Below are 20,998 nucleotides of genomic sequence, written 5' to 3'. Positions count from 1 at the left end.
GTTTGGCTCAGTGGATAGAGCGTCGGCCTTTGGACTGAAGGGTCCCAGGTTCGATTCCGGTCAAGGGCATGTACCTGGGTTGCGGGCACATCCCCAGTGGGAGATGTGCAGGAGGCAGCTGATCGATGTTTCTCTCTCATCGATGTTTCTCTCTCATCGATGTTTCTGGCTCTCTATCTCTCTCCCTTCCTCTCTGTAAAAAAATCAATAAAATATATTTAAAAAAAAAAAAAAAAAAAGAAAAGGAAGGAGAAGTGAACTGTATGGATATCGGAGGGAAGAATGGACAAGGCTGATGGAACAGCCAATGCAAAGGCACTGAGGCAGGAGTGTTCCTGCCAGAAATAAGAACAAGGAGTAGAGTGAGCAAAGGATAAAGCAGGAGGAGATCCAATTAGATGGGGAGTGGAGAGGAGACAGATCATCGATCCCTTAGGCCTTTGTCCAGTGAAGAGGCCAGTGTCATATCGGAAAGAAACAAGTGAGTACTGAGCATATTTTTTTTCTAAGCGAAGGACGGGTGCATTGCAAGAACAAATCTCTGGACAAAGAAATCTGTGGTCTTACATAGCCTTTTGGAAGCATGGAGTTGGTTAATTAGCACTTTTAGCAACTGGACTGTTTAGAGAGGAAGTGAAGTTTAGCTAAGGCAGCAAGCAGGATTATAGACTGCCGGAAGCCGGTCCATCCTTGCTGCTTGACACAGTCGCTGCTTGACACATCTGCACAGCATATGTTTCAAGGGACCTGGCGTATATGGCATACTGTTCTTAATATGTTTGCTCTCCTTCTTGGCACTATGTGTTTTAACCAAGGTCACCTCCCCGAGAAAGGTTGTTTCCCCAGGTAGGGATTTTTCCCTGAAGTTAGGGAGGGAATAAAACCCCTTAACTAAATGCCAGGCGGGAAGTTAATCACTTTAACTGCGAACAATCACCCTTAAGCTACATAATCTTTACTCCCTGGAATGGAGATAAGAAACGCCCTAACCTTTGGAATAGAAAATGACAGGATTAAAATCAACTGGTATAAATACAGATGTAACAAGACAATAAAGCACAGAACTTGGCTGGAGATGACAGAACCTGGCTGGAGACCCTGACAAGAGGAACCTGGCTATGATGATCACATGAACGCTGTCTCTGTGTCATTACTTCTTCACTGACTCCGTCCCCACCTTTGGGAACCCCTGGACCTGCTGGGGCTGGACCTCAACAGGAGACAAGTTAGGAGGGGAGAGGAGATATGCCTTGAACTATGGTGGTAGTAAGGGAGGTAATAGGAAGTGTTCCCACTTGGGATATATTTATGTCAACAACAACAACAAAAACATGCCATGATAATCCAATTAAGCCAATCCTATTGAAGTAACAGAATATTTGCCTTCACACAGGATGAAATGGCTGGCTGACATTACAGAGAGTAACTGGGAGGGGCTGTTTTAGAAGGAGGAGTCAAGAGAAAGCCTCTTTGAAGAGATGAGACCTCAAAGATGAAAAGAAGCCAGTTAAGACCTTACTGGCAAGAGGCTGGTGTGTGTGTATGTGTGTCGAGAAGGTGCTGAGGTTAGGGGGCTGGGAGGAGGGAAGCAGAGGCCAGAACCCTCCAGGCCTTCAGTGCATAAAATGGATTGAGAAAAGAATGGAGACAATACTATAAATACTGTAATAGACACTGTCCTCCTGGGAATTCTATGAGGCCTCATTAAAGTCATAAAGTAAAATCCAACTGAGACGTCTTCATTGTGCCAGAGATTATTTCATTGTTTGCTGAATTATGACTCAGAAATAATGGTATAAACTAAGGGGCAGCTGTGGTGCCCATACACCATGCAGTCACCCATCCTCTGTCTTTTGACTTTAATGCAAGGTCTGGATTAGCTATGTCTTTCTCAAGACTAAATTGTGATCCACGTCTCTCTTTCACCAGCTGATCATGAAAAATGGTTAAGGTTACTAGTATTGAGGGCTTCCTGAATATCGGTATAAAAAGACAGGTTGTCAAGGCAGGATGACCTGGGGGGTTCAACAGCAGAGAGGGTGTGGACTAGGTCTCCAGTCTCCTCCAATGAACAGATACCAGGGGAAGGAGAGCGCTTTACTCACCTTTGTAGCCTCGGGGCTCCTAGCACATTGCCTGGTAAACAGTAGGAGCTGAATCACCTTTTTGTTGAATCTGAATTAAGCATATAGATTAGATCAACAGTACTGAAATAATACATTAGCTCAGAGAAAACAGTCATCCGTGCATCTTTTGGTTCATCACCCAGTGTGTGGATTAGTCATACTTCTCCTGATTCTACTACTTCTTTTTTATATTTCCTGCCTTTGAGCACATCCTTTCACTCCTTTGTAAGTAATCATAGAGAAAGGAAGGTAGAAATGCAAGCCAATTTTAATATTTTCCTTTTTTTTTTTTTACCCAATAACAGTTTCAAAAAGTTTGATACATATTAAAATTCATATCATATAAAGATCTTGAGATAATGAGCCCAATTTTTTTTTTTTAGGACTTTCTATGTTCATTCTAAACAAGCCTAAGCTGTAGCTAGTATTACCCCCCACTGTGGAGGTGAGGGAACTCTCACACAGAGGTAAAGCAGTTTGGCCAGGGTCACAAGCCCTTAGGAGCCTGAATTTAAATCAGTTTGTCTGACTCCACGGCGGCATTGCTCCGTACTGCTCCTGGAATAATTTGGAGGCTTTCACTTGTCTTTTGCTTCATTATTTGCTCCAGAAATGTTAAAATATGTGGAGAAACAGTAGGTGCTCTATAAATAAAACATGCCTGTATATTTCTAAATGATTAAAGCTGGAAAGTTTAATGTGGCACGATGCCACTTGTTTAGTGGAAGCGAAGGGAAGGCGATTCCCGGCTCCCCTTGCAGAAATCCTGCCACCCTTTTACAGTGAGTGGCTTCTGGCTCAGCGCCCATCGGTGATGGTCGCCGCCCGGGGAGGGGGAAGCCCGACCCAGACTGCAGGCGGGGAAAGACAGCAAGGGCGCTCGGCTGCACGGAGGAGAGAACGGGCCAAGGATTCTTGCAGCCCAAATGTCATCTGGTTGGGAAAAGCCACTGTCAGTTGCAACTACTACGGGGATTGGGGGGGTGGGGGTGGGGGGAAGGGGCGGGTGCAACTTTTTAAGTTGGGGTGAAGGCTGGCTAGGCTGTATTTTTAGGTGAAATCCGAAGAAAAGCGACCACCATAGCTCAGTGCCCGAGTCAGAGGGAACGCTGTGCATTTGGCAACGGGAACAAGGACACAAGGAAAACACGAGGTGCTGAAGGCGGTCCAGGAGGTAACTGCCGTTCAAATCCACCCGGCGGCTCGGGTGTCGCCCTGGCCCGCGGCTCCTGCCCTTGGTCTCCCCTTCTTAAAGAGCGAGGCGCAGGCCGGCGGCACCCAGGCAGGTGTGACAGCTCCACGTGCGAGAGGGTGGGGGCTGAAAAGGGGAAGCCCGAGATCCCCCGCTTCGCAGGGGCCCGGGGAGACACCGTGGGAAGAAAGCCTTACAGACCTCAGCAGCGCCCCAGATCCCGGCCCCTGGAAGCCCCGGGCTCGGCCAATAGACCGCGGGGCCCCCCAGACCCGCACCCCGCGGCGTGCAGCCCGCTCCGCCAGCGCGCGCAGGGGCGGCTGCTCGGCGCACGAGGAGGGGCCGGGGCGGGGCCGCGGAGGGCGGGCGGGCGCGCGGGAGGCGCGGAGGGAGGGTGTCGGGCGGAGGGAAGCGGCCCGCGGCGGAGGGAGGGGAGGCCGAGTGCTGGAAGCGGAGCTCCGCGCTGGGACTGGTTCCTTCGCAGCCATTTTCTGTCCAACCAAACAGCCGATTGGAGACGGGAGCCAACCAGGGCTGCATTGGAGGTTTGTGTCTCGCTTCGGCCAATGATCGCTCCTAAACCGACTCCACTTTAGCTCGAATGAAATGTCCGTCTCCTCCCGGCGCCGTCCCCGCCGCCAACGCCGCCGCGGCCGGGGGCACTCGCCTCTCTCCCGCCCGCCCGCCCTCCCGCCCGGGCCGGGGCCGGCTCGGCGCCTGCGAGGCCGCTCCCACTGCGGGCCCGGCCGGGGAGCGGGCGCCGGGCCGCGGCGCGGTCTTTGTGCGCCGGGCTGCGAGCGGCGGGACGCGGGCCAGGGCGCCTCCCGCCCGCCGCCGCGAAGCTCCGGCCGGACGCCGAGCCAGGGGCTCCGGGCGCCGTCGGCCCCCCTCTCGGCGGGGCCCCGCCGGCTCCATTTTGTGCGGGGAGCGGGCCGGGGGCGGAGGGGACGCGGTTCGGACCCCTGCCCGGACCCTGCCCTCTTGGCCGGCAGCCGCGCGGGGGTCCCCGGGGAGCGCCCCTCTGCCGTCCGTGGGGCATGCGGGTCGGGCCGCTTTGTCTGCCCCGCACCGGGGCCCCGCGCGGCGGGCGGGCGGGCGGGCGGGCGGGCGTTGGGCGCGGGCCCGGGCCTGGGCCGGCGGGCCGGGGGGATGCGCGGCGGGAGCGGGAGCGGGAGCGGGAGCGGCCGCCCCGCACCGGCGGGACTGACAGTTTGGCGGCTGGGGTGCAGGGTCCGCCCGCGCACCGTCGTGGGGAGGAAGCGAGGCCCCGGGAGGAAGGAATGGATCCGGTCGCCCCGCAGTCGGGTTTGCACGGGAAGGAGGCAGCCATCTGGCGGCTTGCGGTCCGGGGACTGGCCCCGAAGGTGGGACTCAGGTGGAACCTCGCGGGGGAGGCGGGAGGCTGTGTCGGGCCCTCGGAGCACTGGTCTCCGAGAACAAAGCAGTACAGAACACCCACCAGTCGCAGTCTCCCCCAAAGTCCTCTAGCGGGGTGACTTAGCTCAGGTAGGGCGCGACCTTTCAAAACAAACCAAACACAGCGCATCCCACTCACCTTGGACTTCACCGTCCGTGGGCCGCGCGCGAGTCGCTGGTCAGCGGGTGGCTTGGGCTCCGTATGCAAACGAGTCGGCGGCGGGAAGGGAGGGGGTGAGCCCGTCGGTGCGAGTGGCATTCACAAGTGGGGGCTCTATTTGCAAAGTATTGCAAGTTCAACCAGAATCCCCTCAAAGGCAGTTCAGTTATCCCTGCTCTTGGAGCTCAATTTAAGGACTTTTATTGATGCAAAACTCCGGTGGTTGATGCCGAAGACGGGAGGGCGGAGGAGGGGTCTGCCGCTTTTCTTGGATATCATTTGCATTTCTTCAAACATTAAACAGATGTACGCATTCCCTTGAGCTTTCATATATATCATAACCTGTCTTTAAAATATATATGCCATATGGGGTGAGAACGTTTTTCTTTAATTTACTGAATCTAAATACTCAACTATTTGGGTGAGTGTGGTGTGAGGGGTAGACCAACCCCACTCCCACCCCCGCCCCCACCCCCAAGCAAAATACACAAATATCTATATATCTATATATATCTTATATTTTAAGTGTTGTGAGGATTTCCCCCTTCCCCCCAAAGACACCCTTAAAAAAAATAACACTTCTAGTTACAGGAAATAATTTTTTGGGCAATGTTGGGGTTAAAAAGAGGACAATATTTGAAAAGAAATTAAAAATTGCTTTTACGAGTACAGCAGACAATGTCAGCCTGTCTTTGCTGCCTCTACCCTTGTAATGGCTTTTTGAAAATTCAATTTCAGTGGCTACAATCTTTTCCTGCTGTTTACTAGATTTCATGCTGGAATGCCTATTATTTTTCTTCCCTTAAAATTAACACTGAAAGGATGTTTTTGTTTTGACACCTCTCCTCTAATTGTTTCACTTGAAAAAAGGAAAAGAACAAATGAGAAATGGAGATTGTAGCATTAGTAATTGATACCAATTTATTCAGCTATTTACAGTGAGAATGAAGAGCTATTCAGATGCAATTTTAGTCCAGATTGGTGGTGCTTTAAAATTATAAATAGAGGTCTTAATTGATTGTGTTGTTCTATGTATGTTCTCTGGATAGCATGTATCTTTCCAGTATAATCTGAGATATTTAATTTTAAAGCATTATATTCTGAGATAAAATTTTCTCCCCTTTTGGGCCCCTGAATCTCATTCTAAAACATTAAGAAAACCATCTCCAAATTAAGTCGATATTGTGTCTTGGCTGTTAATATTTTAAGTAGTTTAGATGTGTAATTTTTTGTCTCTTGCATATTATATAATTTGGTGTGTTGTGATGAATATGGTGAGCATGACTAAACTGAGAGTTATGTTGGAAAGACAATCCCCTCTTCAATAGAATCAACTTTTAAAATTTGAGTTCTCCAAAATAAACCTTCCAATTTAACAAACATTTATTGGGTGCCTGCTTTTTGCACCGTTTTACACCATGCACTCCATTGAATAAGAATTGTAGGTAAAATTATACCTGCCTTTTAAAATTTTATAAACAAGAAAGCCTGTAGGCTATACATTTTTCCTACTGATACATGTTTATATTCCAGGTTGAAATTGGGCAAATATTAGGCACCGGTTTGGAAGGGTGTTCTTGAACACCACTGACAACACCGTTCTGACAGTATTTCATGACAGTAAGTATGCTTTACCATTTTGGTTGTTAATTAGATTTGCATAGTAATTAGCTGGAAATTACAACTGATTTTATATTGGAGATTCCTTATAGGATGAATGCCTTTCAAGTCTAGACAGACAGTACCACTATTCATTCCCAAAGCTTCCTTCTTTTTAGTGACTTGGTCTATAGTGTTTGCTGTGGGCCCCCCAAAGGGCTGTCAGAGAGCTACAGGATACAAAGCTTGTCCCGGCTCTTAAGAGCCTGTCTGTTTATCTGGTCAGGCTTTAGTCGAATTGAGTACTTCAAAGAACAGTTATGAGTGGAATGGAAAATGCTGGCTCTAAATAAGGACAGTACAAATGAAAAGACGAGAGGTGGGTAGGCCTGGGTAGTGGGAGTGTCATGGAGGGAGCTTGTAGGCCTCCAAATGAGCTTTGAAGGTTGAATGGGATTTGGATAGGTGGGGGGTATTGCCAAATGCAGAAGCCTGAAGGCGAGTAACTTATGTTTAGGGAATGGAGAGTACATCTGCATGGTCCAAGGGGGGATTTCACAGGATAATCGAGTGACGAGATTCCCCTTGGCCTGTCTGGATACTTAGTCCTGGATCTGCTACTATATCTGTGACATCAGGCCTTGAGCAGTGATTGCCTCACTGCTAAATTAAAAGAGCTGCATCTGGTGATCCTTAGAAAGGCACGTTCTAGCACTAAGATTTTTTTTTATCAGATTATAAGAAATGAAAACAAGATTAGTTAGGTTAAGTGAGGGACCCACTCTTCATGCCTGGAAAGATGATGAGAACTGCATTTGAAGGGACAGTCGTCATAGAAGGTTTCATTTGTCCAGTTCTTCCTACATATGGTGCTCTTTGCTAAGTGCTAAAAGGCACAATAACTTCACCTCTCACAGCAACCCCATTTAAATGGGGACGCTGAAGCACAAAGAGGATGGAACGGAAAGACATACAGCTACGAAGCGGGAGCTCAGCTTCAAACCCAGGTGGTCTGTTCTAAGAGCCACTGGTCCATCATGCCTCCTGGTAAGATGAATCCGAAACCAGGTGCATTTCTTAGCCAACTGACCATTAACATCACATATTTTAGAGAATACTATTTTCAACAATCGTCACTAAAGGAATTCAGTGGGATTTCACTACTCTATTCCTACCAGTTCCCTTGATCCTAATGATTCATCGTTTTACCCGTTCTCTTGTCATTTTCCTACCTGCTCTTCCCCCTGTTCCCTGTCCTTCACCAGTAAGTGTCACAAGTGGGCATCCTGGTACCACTTATACATTCTTGGTCACCAACTTCAGCCAGGCTCTTCCTTCCCGTTCTCTGCAGCAGTGGCATCGTCTGCCCAGCTGCGAGAATCCCAGCATTATCCTTGGTTCTTCCTCCAGCTCTGGTTCGGTCAGATCTGCTGCTGCTTTTACCTACTGCTAACATCTCTTCAGCCTCTGCTCTCTCCAGTCTCCAGATACTGGAGTGACCATCATCTTGCCTGAGTTCCTGCCCTGATTGCAGCACTGTGGTCCTTGCTGGTCTGCCCCTGTCCTAGCCCCCCTCAGTTCATTGTTACACTGGACTGTAGCCCGAGTGGTCTTTTAAAAAAGAAATCTGATTTGCCCCCTTTGCTCTTGTCCACTGCACTGCTTGATCTAGCCCCCACTGAGCTTGCTGTAATCCACCAGGACTATATTTCCCTCTTTTCTTTGTTTGGAACATTCTTTTCCCATCTTTCCCTGCCTGATTTCTATTCATCTTTTAGTCTCAGTTTAAATGTGATTTCCTAACACAGCCTTCCTTGACTCTCGGACTATGAGGTCCCTTTCGGGAAAAACTCCCCAAACATACAACAAAACATCTTTGTTTTCCTTAGCACTAACAGTTAATCATTTGTAATTATTTAATAGCTCCTATTGTACAATGCTGTCTTTACATGGCAAGTTCTATTCTCATCCTACTTGCTCCAGGTCTCATGACCAGCAAGTTGTAGGGAATTCAAACCAGGTGATCCAATTCCAGCACATTCCTTGGAAGTACTGATAGGCTATGCTTACCACCCCTTCCCCATGCCCCCAGTTTGCGTAACGTGTCTTCTCTGCTAGATGAGGACAGAGACTTGTCTGTGCTGGTGACTGCTTTCCCACATAGCAGGGACCTGATAAGTACTAAGTGTTTACTTGGTAAATGTTTGTTGACTGGCTTGCTTACAATTGATAATCTATTTTTAGAAATATTTATAGGATATTTTAGACCTAGAAAGAAATCTTTGGGATGTAGCAAGTTCCGTCTCTCCCAATATGCAGGTAGCATATTGTAAGCATTAAAGAGGCTAATTTGTTGATGTGCTCATTCATTTGTTGAATGAAAGGTGTAAGTGCTTTGGGGATTCAGAGAAGGGAACACTAAGTTTTGGCTTGCAGAATGGAGTAAACCCAAAAGATTTCAGGAGGATGGGGGAACACTGGGTTTAAAGTATGGGAGGAAGACAGGAGGTATGGTGAAAGGACAGGGAAGCTAAAACTTGCGGAACCAGAGACACAGCTAAGCCCGTGATGGCTGGGAGGCTTATCTTCAAAGAAGGGGAGGTGATAGCTGATGTCTCCTGAGTGCTCAGTGCCAAACACTGTCCTTAGCAGGTTTCTGTTCTTTGTTTAATTCTGACAACTCCAAAATACTGTCAGAAGCATTTTTTAAAAGCTGAGGTTTAGAGGCTAATCCAAATGATGATCTTGCTGCTTAATTCCAGTGCATGACAAGATACTGCGATTTTTAACGTTTGCCTTCAATACTTGTTATGTTATATTTATAAATTAATCTCTCAGATCCTAGTTATTTGAACAGTGTCCTGCAGATCAGCTAATTTAAAAAGACTCATGGGATCCTGTGGATATTCATTTTGGAAAGAATTTTTTACTGTGGTTATTTTCTCCCCTATTAAAAAGAGTTGTTTTCAGTTGTTTGTTCTGAAACAACCACTGGTCCTGTCTCCTGCACCGTGATCTCCCCTAGGGCATTGTAAAAACTAGTCAATTCACATTTATTCTAATTGAGCTTTTTTATGGCTAATAAAACCTATCATCATGTCTGTCTATTAAAGACTACTCTCCTAGTATCTTGTTTGTATTTTAGGATCAATACAGTATTTTATATTTGGGTAATGTTTCCCATGCATTTATATTAACTGCAGTATTTGTGTCCTTGTCTAATACTTCTTTCCATCTCTGTTGGACTTTACAAAGTCTTCAGTAACAAGGCATTTATTTGATACATCTGTTGATTGCGGTATCTAATGTAATTGGAAATACAGATATATTTCCATAATTTACATAGTTTTTTTAGGGGATAGAGAACAGAATTCACATACCTTTCATAATTTGTGAAAGTACAGGGTACCTATTTACTCATACTTTAAAAAAATATTTGATTGATTGATTGATTTTAGAGAGAGACAGCAATTTGTTGTTCCACTTATTTATGCATTCATTGGTTGTTTCTTGTATGGGCCCTGACCACAACCTTGGCGTATCAGGACAGTACTCTAACTGAGCTACCCAGCCAGGGCCTCTAAGAAGTGATACACAGTCAGTGAGTTATGACTCTGCCTTTTCTACTGATCTCTGAAAACAGGAATCCCTATTGGTTAAATGTATTTCTATATAAAATGGAAATAATATCACCTTCCCTATCTCAAATAGCTGGGTTCTGGGCTTGATTAATATTTAGGATCAAGTGTCTCTTGATTTGGCCTGAAAGCATGTATATATTCCACTTAAATTTTGCTATACTGTTTATTCAGATAATGCATTACAAATTTTCTACCCACAACTAGCCAGTCCCTTGTTTTTTGTTTTTGTTGTTGTTTTTTCTCTCTCTTTTTAAGTATTACCTGCAAAGCCGAAAGACTTCCAGGGTTTGTCATGTTGGTGAAGTAAAGTGTAGTAGTTTAAAACTAAAGGTTCTGTTTTTTTCCAGATTTTTCCCCTCTTAAAGTTCTTTTAGCTCTGACCAAAATTAATTAAGCAGGCATCTTTTCAAATAGCCATTTTAACTCTCACTCTCGTCTGTGGTTATAATTTTCCTACCCTTATATGCAGAACTCCAGTCTCCTTGACCCCTCCTTTTTTTTTTTCTTTAAAGAATCAAAAGTTTGAGGGTAGGGGAAAGAGAAAATGAACCTTTGGCTAGAATTAGAGGCTGATGGGCTCATTCAAAATGTGGGTGCATGCTTGGTTACATGGGTACGGATTGTGCAAGGAATTCACATACTTCTTATCCCAGACAACAGTTTGAATCAAGACATTGTCTATTGTGGAACTTGGTGAGACCACAAAGGAAGTTTGCAGAGGAACCAGAGGTTTTCCTAGGAATATTAGGCTTCAGCAGGCGAGCCGAACGTGCCGCACGCAGGTGGCTTTTAGGAGACTACTAATTTTGGTTTTGCTTAATCCAGGGGTAAGTTAGGTTATAAATCAGAGATGTCTATACTATATTTCAGGGTTATGCAGTTGAAAATAAAGAGATGTGTGTTTTAGATTCATTTCCTTATTTTGTTTCCCTGTTGGTCTTATGTTTTCACTTATGGAGGATGGTAGGGAACTCTTGGATAGTTGGCAAATTATCAAAAGGTTTCCAAATCAAGAAAGAGAAATGTTTTCTTTTAGTAAGCTTAAGCTATGAAAAATGTAGTTGACCTGTCCTATGATATTCCATGAGCACTGACTCTGTTATGTTTTTTACACAAGTTTTACTGAAGAAGGTTGAAACACTTTTTCTTCCTAGATGGATGGTGACAGTTCTACAACAGATGCTTCTCAATTAGGAATTTCTGCAGACTATATTGGAGGAAGTCACTATGTTATACAGCCTCATGATGGTAAGAGCCACAGTCAGAACAGCTTCACAAGTAGAAGCAAATTAGGAAGTGGGAATTTTGTTAATATGATGCTATAGGCTACTTTTGTCTTTATAGGAAAATTAGCAATCTTGCATCACCATTCATTGAAAGTGTATAAAGATGTACTGTGCTACTTTATTTAGCAACAGTCTTCAAAGAGTGATGAGTTATAGAAAAGAATTCTGTAAGAGTATACCTTTTAAAGTTTCTTTAAAAATTTGTTACTGATTTCCTATTTGAGAATGAAATATAAAAAATTCTTACTCAATTGGAACAATAAAAAGTTCTTTAGAGGGTGAGTTGCTAGCTATTATTTTTAGTACTTATAAACAGATTTTTGTTTTTCCTTCAATATTAAGTTTGAGTTTGCAGGTATTAAAATTCGCCTATCAGAAATAATTTGGTTTTGTGGCATTCTGATTTGTAAGATTAAAAACATTAAGATACATTTTTGTAGAAGACAATTAGAGGAGGCAATTAGTTACTTCATCCTAAAACATACTTAAACAAGTTAATTTTGACAACATCCTTTTAAACACATGAAAATGTATACTGAATCAGCTTAAGTGACTTTCCTATTTAATTCATATAAAGAGTGGGAAGTTTCCTTACAAGATAATGCATTTAATCATCAAAGGGTATTATTGGTACTGTGAAAGCTTCAGTTATATCTAAGTCTACATAATTTGAAAATTCACTTTTTGTAATAACATTGAATCACTGCTATAGCTTTGTTCAAAACTATAACTACATTTGTAATAAACCAATTAGATCAGTAATATTCAAGTCCAATTTTCCCTTTGTAGGTAAATTTGGCTTTGGGTAGACATATAAGCTCTTAATCTAGCAATAGTCAAGGAGCCATCATCATAGGTCAGGGTCTGTAAGTTTTATAGCTCAGTCATGAGACACATTTATGAGCACTTCTTTTGTTATAGGTGCTACCAAGTGCTAGGAAAGAGACAAAGCTGACCCCTGGTCTCAAGTAGAAAAAAATCTAATAGAAGGAATCCTATATAATAAAAGGCTAATATGCAAATCGACCGAACGGTGGAATGACCGGTCACTATGATGTACACTGACCACCAGGGGGCAAATGCTCAATGCAGGATGCCCCCTGGTGGTCAGTGCGCTCCCACAGGGGGAGCGCCGCCCAGCCAGAAACCCTGAGCCGGGTTCACTTCCGCCTCCGCGGCAGTGCTAAGGATATCCAACTGATGGCAGTCAGAAGCCGTCAGTCGGACATCCCCCAAGGGCTCCTGGACTGCGAGAGGGCCAATTTCTTGCACCGGGCCTCTAGTCAGAAATAAAAAGAATCATACAGTGTGTCAGAAAAGATGCAGAGAGGCACTTGTGATGTTTTGTGAAAGCAGAGCTCACTTCTGAAGTGCTGTGCGAGGTTGTTACTGAGCTCTTGGAGAATGAGTAGGTAGGATTTGAGTAGGAGAGTTGAGGACCAAAGTGTTCTAGACAGTAGGTTTGAAATTAAGGAGTGGGTTTCGTTCTGGCCCTGAGAAAGTGGTGAAAAAAAACTACTATATCCCAACCCCTAAAAAGGGTTAGGAAATGAGCCAGAATGGCTCTCATCCTAGATTGCTATAGACAGTCTTCTCTACCTTGAAGTAAAACTTATGAGAAGCCTTAAACTAAATTACTTTTATTTCTTTAGATACTGAGGACAGCATGAATGATCATGAAGACACAAATGGTTCAAAAGAAAGTTTCAGAGAACAAGATATATATCTTCCAATTGCAAATGTGGCAAGGATAATGAAAAATGCCATACCTCAGACGGGAAAGGTAATGTAGAGGAGAAGCTTAACTAGGATATTTTGGGGATGGGGTGGGGTGGGATGTAAAACTACGTGAACATAGTTCATGACTACAGTTAGTTATTGATTTCAGTCCTTCAGCAAATCAAGTATTTCTTTCAATTCTAATACTTAGTTACTGAACAACATTCCATTTTCAGTTCTATCATGTCCCCAAAATGTGCTCCTTCTCCCACCTATTATAAGCAGATGAAATATAAGAAACTTTAAAAAAAATAGGTGTATTGTCAGAGCTATCGGGTTTGGGCATATGAGGTAACTTCCATAATGTGACAGCAAAATTGGGTCATATTGGACTGATACATGTATTACAAGGATTTTTTAAAAACCCTTTTATGCCCTAGCTGGTTTGGCTCAATGGAGTGTCAGCCTGTGGACTGAAGGGTCTCAGGTTCGATTCCAGACAAGGGCACATGCCTGGGTTGTGGACTCGATCCCCAGTAGGGGGTGTACAGGAGACAGCCAATCAACGATTTTCTCTCATCATTGATGTTTCTATCTCTCTCTCCCTCTCCCTTCCTCTCTAAAATCAATAAAATATATTTTTAAAAAATCCTTTTATTTGGAAACAACTATTTTGTTTTTTATGTTTTTGTCATTTTACCCGAGAGAACATTTTTTAAAATTGATTTTTAGAGCAGCAGTCGGACCTCATGGACCACCAGTGGTCTGCAGACTACCGGTTGGCGACCGCTGTTTTAGAGAGAGACAGAGAGAGAAAGAAACATTGATGTGAGAGAGAACCTCTCATGGTTGACTCCTATACTTGCCCCGATTGGGATTGAACCCGCAACCTGGGCATGTGTCCTAACTGGGAATTGAACCCACAACCTTTTGGTGTACAGGACGATACTCCAACCAACTGAACCACCTGGCCAGTGTGAAACAACTTTTTTATAAAATTATAGATCTTAACATACATTTAAATTCAACTGGTAATTTTTTAAGTAGTTTTGTTAGAACAATTTTAAAAATTCGTCACTGTACTCACCACTTGGTCTCAAATAAAATTCACACTTTTTATGTTTTATATTGCATAATAAACTTCTGTCATTTTATTATAGCTTATAAAGTATACGTGAACGTAATAAAGCTTTTAAATAAATATATTAATAAAATATATCACTCAGCCTAGAAGTTCCAGTTTGAGAGGTCCTCTTTATGTTTGTTTGTTTGTTTAAATATATTTTTTTATTGATTTCAGAGAGGAAGGGAGAGGGAGTGATAGAAACACCAATGATAAAGGAAAACCATTGATTGGCTGCTTCTATACATCCCCCACTGGGGATCGAGCCTGCAACCTGGGCATGTGCCCTGGCTGGGAATTGAACCATGGGCTCCAAGGCTCAACTCCTGACTCATGCCTGCTGGGTCTCTTTATATTTTAAGGGGGAAAAGCACAACTGCTTATTATTGCTGAGGCTAGGCCTGCACTGCTGTCCAGTACCCATAGCTACAAATGGTTATTGAGCACTTGAAATGTTACTGAGCTAATTGAGATGCACTTGAAATGTAAAACATAGACCAGGTTTTAGAAGTTTGTATGAAAAAAAGAATGAAAATACCTCAATTTTTAAATTGATCCTGTGTTTAAATAATATTTTAGGTTTATTGGGTTAAATAAAACATGTAAAATTAACTTACCTGTTTCTTTTAATGTGGCTACTAGCTATCTAAAGTTATATATACAGCTCACATTATATTATCTTGCTTGACTGCATTTATGAAATTCGTTTACTTTTCTCCAGGATGCTGTTTAGGTATGGAGATGAAAGATAGTATGTTTTAGCAAGGATTTTGAGTGTCATTCCTATTAGAGTGGCTTTGGAATTGCATAATTTAGTCCATTAGAGTCTTCCTTTCAAACCCCAGGCCCTTAAGAGAATGGTTTCTATGAGGTGGTGGGTGTGTGCTTCTTTAGGTAGGCTTTTTTGTTGTTAATCCTTACCAGAGGATATTTTTTCCATTGATATTTTTTTTTTTAAGAGAGAGTGGAAGGCAGAGGGAGAGAGAGAGAGAGAGAGAAACAGAGAAACATCGAAGTGAGAGAGACATATGGATTGCTTGCCTCCTGCATGTGCCCCAACCTGGGCCGGGGATCGAGCCTGCAACAGAGGTGTACATGTCCTTGACTGGAATCGAGCCCACCCTTCAGTTGGGCCAGCACTCTAACCACTGCGCAACCAGCAAGGGCTGGGTAGGCTTTTTAATAAACTCAAAACCTATGCCTGACACTTTGTATCTTCAGTAGAAAAAATGTCACCAGGTGTCATTCTTTCATTCCCTTGTAAGTCTTATGTGACTTCAGTGTTTGTTTTTCAAAATTTTGGTGCCGTTATTCTTAGAAATGGTAGAGCGCAGAACTGGTACCGAAGTCTGTAGCCCACAGTATACTATCTACACACAACCTGGTTTTCTTGGGACACTCATTAGTAAGGGTTTTTATCTTGGGATGGAAGGGACATCCAGTGGTTGCTTTTATAACTAAACTAGAGCCCGATGCACGAAATTCATGCAAGAGCAGGCCTTCCTTCCCCCAGCTGCCGATACCAGCTTCTCGCTGGCACCCAGGACCTGGGCTTCCCTTGCAGCCCCAGCTTCATCCCGAAGGTTGTCCAGTCTAATTAGCATATTACGCTTTTATTATTATAGATTATATCTGTTTTCTGTGAATAGTTGTCAAGGCTTCTCTGACTTGTATTTGAGTTTTTAATTTTCACTCTGAGGGTGGAATTTTAATAGTACAAATTGTGTTTATGTTATTAGCATATATTTCAAAGATTAAAGGTTTAGTCATAAACTGAAGTTTGTATTATTCTGAATAGCTTTCACTTTTGCACATTGTTAGGAAGGTGATGATTATATTCCCTGCAAATTTACCTTTCATTTTTCTCTTCAGATTGCGAAAGATGCCAAAGAATGTGTTCAGGAATGTGTGAGTGAGTTCATCAGCTTTATAACATCGGAGGCCAGTGAAAGATGCCATCAAGAGAAACGGAAGACAATCAATGGCGAAGATATCCTCTTTGCCATGTCCACCTTAGGCTTTGACAGTTATGTAGAACCTCTAAAATTATACCTTCAGAAATTCAGAGAGGTGAGTAAAATGTCTTCCATTATGCTTCTAAGAAAATAAGATACACTATTCACTAACTTGTAAAATGTATTGCTTAAAAATTCATTTTATAGCAAACTACATAACATTTGTCAGATGTGTGTCATCACTTATGTTACTGTACTTAAGTAGCAAGTCCTTTCTTTTTCCTTTGGTTATTACTAACGACAGCATAGTTACGTAATGATTAAGATCGTGGACTCTGAAGGGTGAATCCCAGCTCCACCACATGTAAACTATGTGACCCGTGGCAGCTTATTTAAGCACGTTAAGCCTTGGTTTCCTGATCTGTAAGGTGAGGTAATAATAGTCCCTGCCTCCCAGCATATGGAGAGGGCCAGGTGGCACAGCCTATGACTGCATTTAGCTGGGCATACAGTGAGTGCTCAGTAATGTCAGTGTGTGCGGGTATTGTTATTAATCATTGCCTGTGAATTTTATGAAAATGAGTTAAAATCGGCATATTTATTTCTGCACTGCAAGTTGGGTATATGATTCACTTTGCTTTCAAAATATTTTCTTAGTATCTTTAGTGTTAGGATACCATTAAATTCGTGATAACTTTATGGAATGATTAAAGTAGGAAGAAATATGTAAATTCTTCACAGTATTCTTCCAAATCTTTAGCATCATGGGACCTTAGAATGGAAGATAACTTAGAGGTCTTTGGTCCAAACTGTAATTTTGATTTAGAAATTTTAAGCTCCATCTATCTGAGGAAAATCAAGGCCCAGAAAGGCAAATAAACCCTCCTTCTTATCTTAGTTCATGTAATAAAGGTGTTTGTTGTTCTTAAAAAAAAAGTAAACTTTAAATTTGCTGTTACAGTACTGCCCAGTTGGCTGAAAGTGTATATGTAATTGATAACTTGGGTCATTTGTAGTAGATTCATAAGCTGAATATTTATACTATTTTATAGACTATATCATCTGTAAGTAGAGTTCTATTTTCCTTTTGATGTAGTGTGGAATTAGAATAATTTATTTAATTTTACCCATAAATAATTTAGATTTTCTAGGTCATTATTAAGACTATCTTTTGATGATTACTACTTGTATAAAAAGTTTTAGCGCCCTAACTGGTTTGGCTTGGTGGATAGAGCGTCGGCCTGCGGACTCAGGAGTCCCGGGTTCGATTCCGGTCAAGGGCATGTACCTTGGTTGCAGGCACATTCCCAGTGGGGGGTGTGCAGGAGGCAGCTGATCGATGTTTCTCTCTCATCGATGTTTCTAGCTCTCTATCCCTCCCCTTCCTCTCTGTAAAAAATCAATAAAAAATATATTAAAAAAAAAAAAAAGTTTTAGCATTTAAAGACTTCTTCATATGTAATTAACCAGAAGTGTTGTTAAATACTCTGTGTAGTGTTTGTAAAAAGAGAAGCTCCTAACTTTAGGAATTAATCAAGCATTGTTGTTTAGAAAACTGTTTCTTTTGAATAGCAGTGATTACTTTTTTGGTTCTCCTCCCCCAGGCAATGAAAGGGGAGAAAGGAATTGGTGGAGCAGTCACAACTGCAGATGGACTAAGTGAAGAACTAACAGAAGAGGCATTTAGTAAGCAGTGTTGTTATACGTTTATACAACTAAATTTAATGTAATTTAATGTCAGTGGTGGTACTTTAGGAATATCAGCACTGAGTGTTTTGACATAGCACTGTCTTGAATAGTCCTTCTTAGTTGATGCCCGTATATTTGAAGTCAGTGAGGGATAAGTATAAAATTTAAATTTTGCAGACATTATAATCTTTCACCAGTAGTTCAACTGACTGCCATAGCCCTTATTTTTTCATTTAAGATTCACGTGAGATAGGAATGCTGAGAACTGTAGTTTGCAATATAAAAATCTTGTGATTTAAATAAATTAGAACTGATTTATTTTTTTAATTATCATATTGTTATATGGTGAAATAAAAGGTCTATGGTGATTATATTTCTCATATAAACTTTATATGTAAATATTTTATATTTCTCATATAAACTTCATATGATTTCTTATATATAAAATATATGCTGCTTAGGTATGTGAGTGTTGCTTCCAGCCAACCCTCATGGTGTAGGTCTACTCCTGACTCAGAAACTCATTTCTGCAGGTTTGTCCACATGGGTAGTTAGCTAAAGTACAGTTCAGAGAAATGAAGATTCAGAAAATCAAAAATGCTTTAGGAGCTTTTTTAAAATGGAATATTTGGGGGTTATGCTTTGGCCCAAGATTACATTGATAAACAGCAGAATTATGAGAGATGTTAATGGCACATTTTTACAGTTCAGACCAAGAAAGTAGATGCAATTCTTTTCTCACTTTAACTTTTTTTTGGTCTTTTAGCTAACCAGTTACCAGCTGGCTTAATAACTGCAGATGGTCAACAACAAAATGTTATGGTTTACACAACATCATATCAACAGGTAGAGTACCTTCTTTGTATTTTAAATTATTTTAAGAATTTATTATATCCATTGATTTTGATCACAGGTAGTTAATTTCAACACATTATTATTATTAACCTGATTTTTTAAAAGGTTAAATATTATTTTCTCAGAATATATAATTGTTTGGTACTCTCGTAATGTTACACACACACACACACACACACACTCACACTCACACTCACGAGGCCCGGTGCACGAATTTGTGCAAGGGTGGAGTCCCTCGTCCTGGCTGGCGATCAGGGCCGCCTCGCCCAGTCCAGGGGGAGGGACTGTGGGAGGTTGGCTGTGGGAGCGCACTGACCACCAGGAGGCAGCTCCTGCGTTGAGCGTCTGCCTCTTGGTGATCAGTGCACATCTTAGCAACCGGTCGTTTGATCGACTGGTCTTAACGGTCACTTAGGCTTTTATATGTGTGTGTGTGTGTGTGTGTGTGTGTGTGTGCGCACACACACACACACACACACGGTCATATTTGCATAGATTTCTAGAAATATAAACAAGAAATTAATAAAATAGTTTCCTTGGGTAGAGAGAGAGAAGATTTGGGGTGAGAAGACTTATTTTTCATCTCTATTGTTGTTTTTCTTGTCTATTATTTTTATTCATTGAATGTTTATAATATGCATGTTATTTTTAAACTAATTTTTCATTCTTGTCAACTTAAATTTTCTAATCTTAGATTTCTGGTGTTCAACAAATTCAGTTTTCATGATCTGAAGAAATGATGGAGTGGAGTAGGAGAAGCAAGTCTGTACGATTCCGAAGCAGAGACATTAGAAGGAAAGGACTGGGAAAAGTTGTCTCTCTGTATATTAAATAGCTGTAATGTAGCTTCCTGATGCTTGACTAATTGAGGTGTTAATTCTGACTTGAGGATCTTTTTCATGAATGATTTTAAAGAAAAATTTGGATTTTAAAGGTATTAAAATATTTTTGTTTTGTACAAGAGTTTGTTGCTCTGTATGACTCCTGTATGCATTGTATATTGCAATTTATTACTGTCAGAGATTTGTAGACAGTTTCTTATTTTCATATTGAATCATGTTACTTTTGTAATTCAAGTAAGCAGCTGGGTTAATTCATGATGTTTGCCCTTTTAATAAAATACAAGGGTAGAGTTCATTTTGAATGCAAGTTGCCTTTATTATAAGTTTGAGTTTGTCTTGGTTATATACTATCTTGCATGATAACCTAGCTAGATTTTTAACATTTGCCATATTTATTAAAATTAATTTTTTGTAAAACCTTCATAGCATAAGCAGCACCATTTTTAAAAAATGTAACTGAAAAATTAAGTGTGAATGCAGAGGCAAATATTGTCTGCCCTATTAAATTTGGTGCCCATTAACAGTGTTAACACTGTTCATTGTGCCTGTTAAGATAATTTTAGTTTATTGGAGCTTTGTTAAGACTACATTTATTTATTATAAGTGTTGGAATTCATTTAAGTTTAATGTAGTCCTAGTGCTCTTGAAATGGTGCCCCTTTCATTTTGTATAAGATTTTTCCAAAACATATCTTACTATCCTCTTCCAGAAGAGGGACTTTATAGTCTGATGGTAAATGTCCTCATTTTACTTTTTTAATTGAAATGTCAAGTTTCCGGTTATACTATGGGAACCAAGAAGCATCAGACATCAGTCTGTATACTGACATTTTTTTGCATGGGTGAGTGAATGACATGAAGAATTGAGTGAGTGCTATGAATGGGGTGAAAGAGAAGCCGCCAACTTCTAATGTGCTGTCTTGATCTTTGCAATAAACTAAACTTATATAATGTAACTTTGCATAATTTAGTAGCATGTATTTGGGTTGTTCTGTTTTTGAAATTAGGATTTGTATTTTTTCATCTTTTAGGTGATAATTAACTTGAGTGTGGTTTTTAAAAAAAATCAATAATTGCTATTGTATATTTTGCCTAAAAGGGCGAGTGTTTGAGAGAATGTGATCTTGGAAGGATGCTCATATTTATAAGGTATAAGCAGTTTCCCACATATAGGCTGAACAGAAGCATTTACTTTGCCAGAAGGCGCCTTTGGGGGCATATTTGGACTAATCTGAGGTTAATAACTTCCCCTCCCCTTTAAAATATAGTCATCACAGAGAACAAATAAGCAAAAAGGGGAGGAGTGGTGAAACAACCATCATTCTACTACTATGTTGAAATGACCAGTGTTAATATTTTGGTAAATATCATTTGTCCTTTTACTTTGCTAAATATG

The 20,998-nt window shown here is 41.7% G+C and overlaps 1 protein-coding gene across 10 annotated transcripts; it reads left to right on the top strand.

Annotated features, from left to right (window-relative positions):
* The first annotated feature begins 3,231 nt into the window (after window positions 1–3,231).
* On the top strand, window positions 3,232–20,558 carry NFYB (nuclear transcription factor Y subunit beta). Of its 10 annotated transcripts, none has more exons than XM_036299170.1 (8): window positions 3,232–3,300; window positions 6,428–6,514; window positions 11,289–11,382; window positions 13,073–13,203; window positions 16,135–16,332; window positions 17,822–17,903; window positions 18,673–18,752; window positions 19,456–20,558. In XM_036299170.1, exons 2-8 carry the CDS (start codon window positions 6,509–6,511, stop codon window positions 19,486–19,488), a joined length of 624 nt encoding a protein of 207 aa, XP_036155063.1. In that variant the 5' UTR covers window positions 3,232–3,300; window positions 6,428–6,508; the 3' UTR covers window positions 19,489–20,558. The 10 variants fall into 10 exon arrangements, with proteins under 10 accessions (XP_036155063.1, XP_036155061.1, XP_036155065.1 ...); XM_036299168.1 differs by lacking the exon at window positions 3,232–3,300 and adding an exon at window positions 3,717–3,863; XM_036299172.1 differs by lacking the exon at window positions 3,232–3,300 and adding an exon at window positions 3,717–3,863 and having other exon boundaries at window positions 11,266–11,382.
* The last annotated feature ends 440 nt before the right edge of the window (window positions 20,559–20,998 follow it).

This window comes from Myotis myotis, unplaced genomic scaffold (genome assembly GCF_014108235.1).
Source record: "Myotis myotis isolate mMyoMyo1 unplaced genomic scaffold, mMyoMyo1.p scaffold_m19_p_3, whole genome shotgun sequence".
Lineage (NCBI taxonomy): Eukaryota > Metazoa > Chordata > Mammalia > Chiroptera > Vespertilionidae > Myotis > Myotis myotis.
Note: the sequence above shows the minus strand (reverse complement) of the source record. Positions and strands in the feature narration are given on the sequence as shown.

Bases quoted from the DNA above. Each gene is read 5' to 3' on its own strand.
- NFYB (XM_036299166.1), top strand. From the start codon at position 7,424: ATGGGGACGCTGAAGCACAAAGAGGATGGAACGGAAAGACATACAGCT. The intron at 7,541-11,288 runs GTAAGATGAATC...TTTTCTTCCTAG, and splicing joins CTGGTCCATCATGCCTCCTG to ATGGATGGTGACAGTTCTAC. The intron at 17,904-18,672 runs GTAAGCAGTGTT...TTGGTCTTTTAG, and splicing joins ACTAACAGAAGAGGCATTTA to CTAACCAGTTACCAGCTGGC.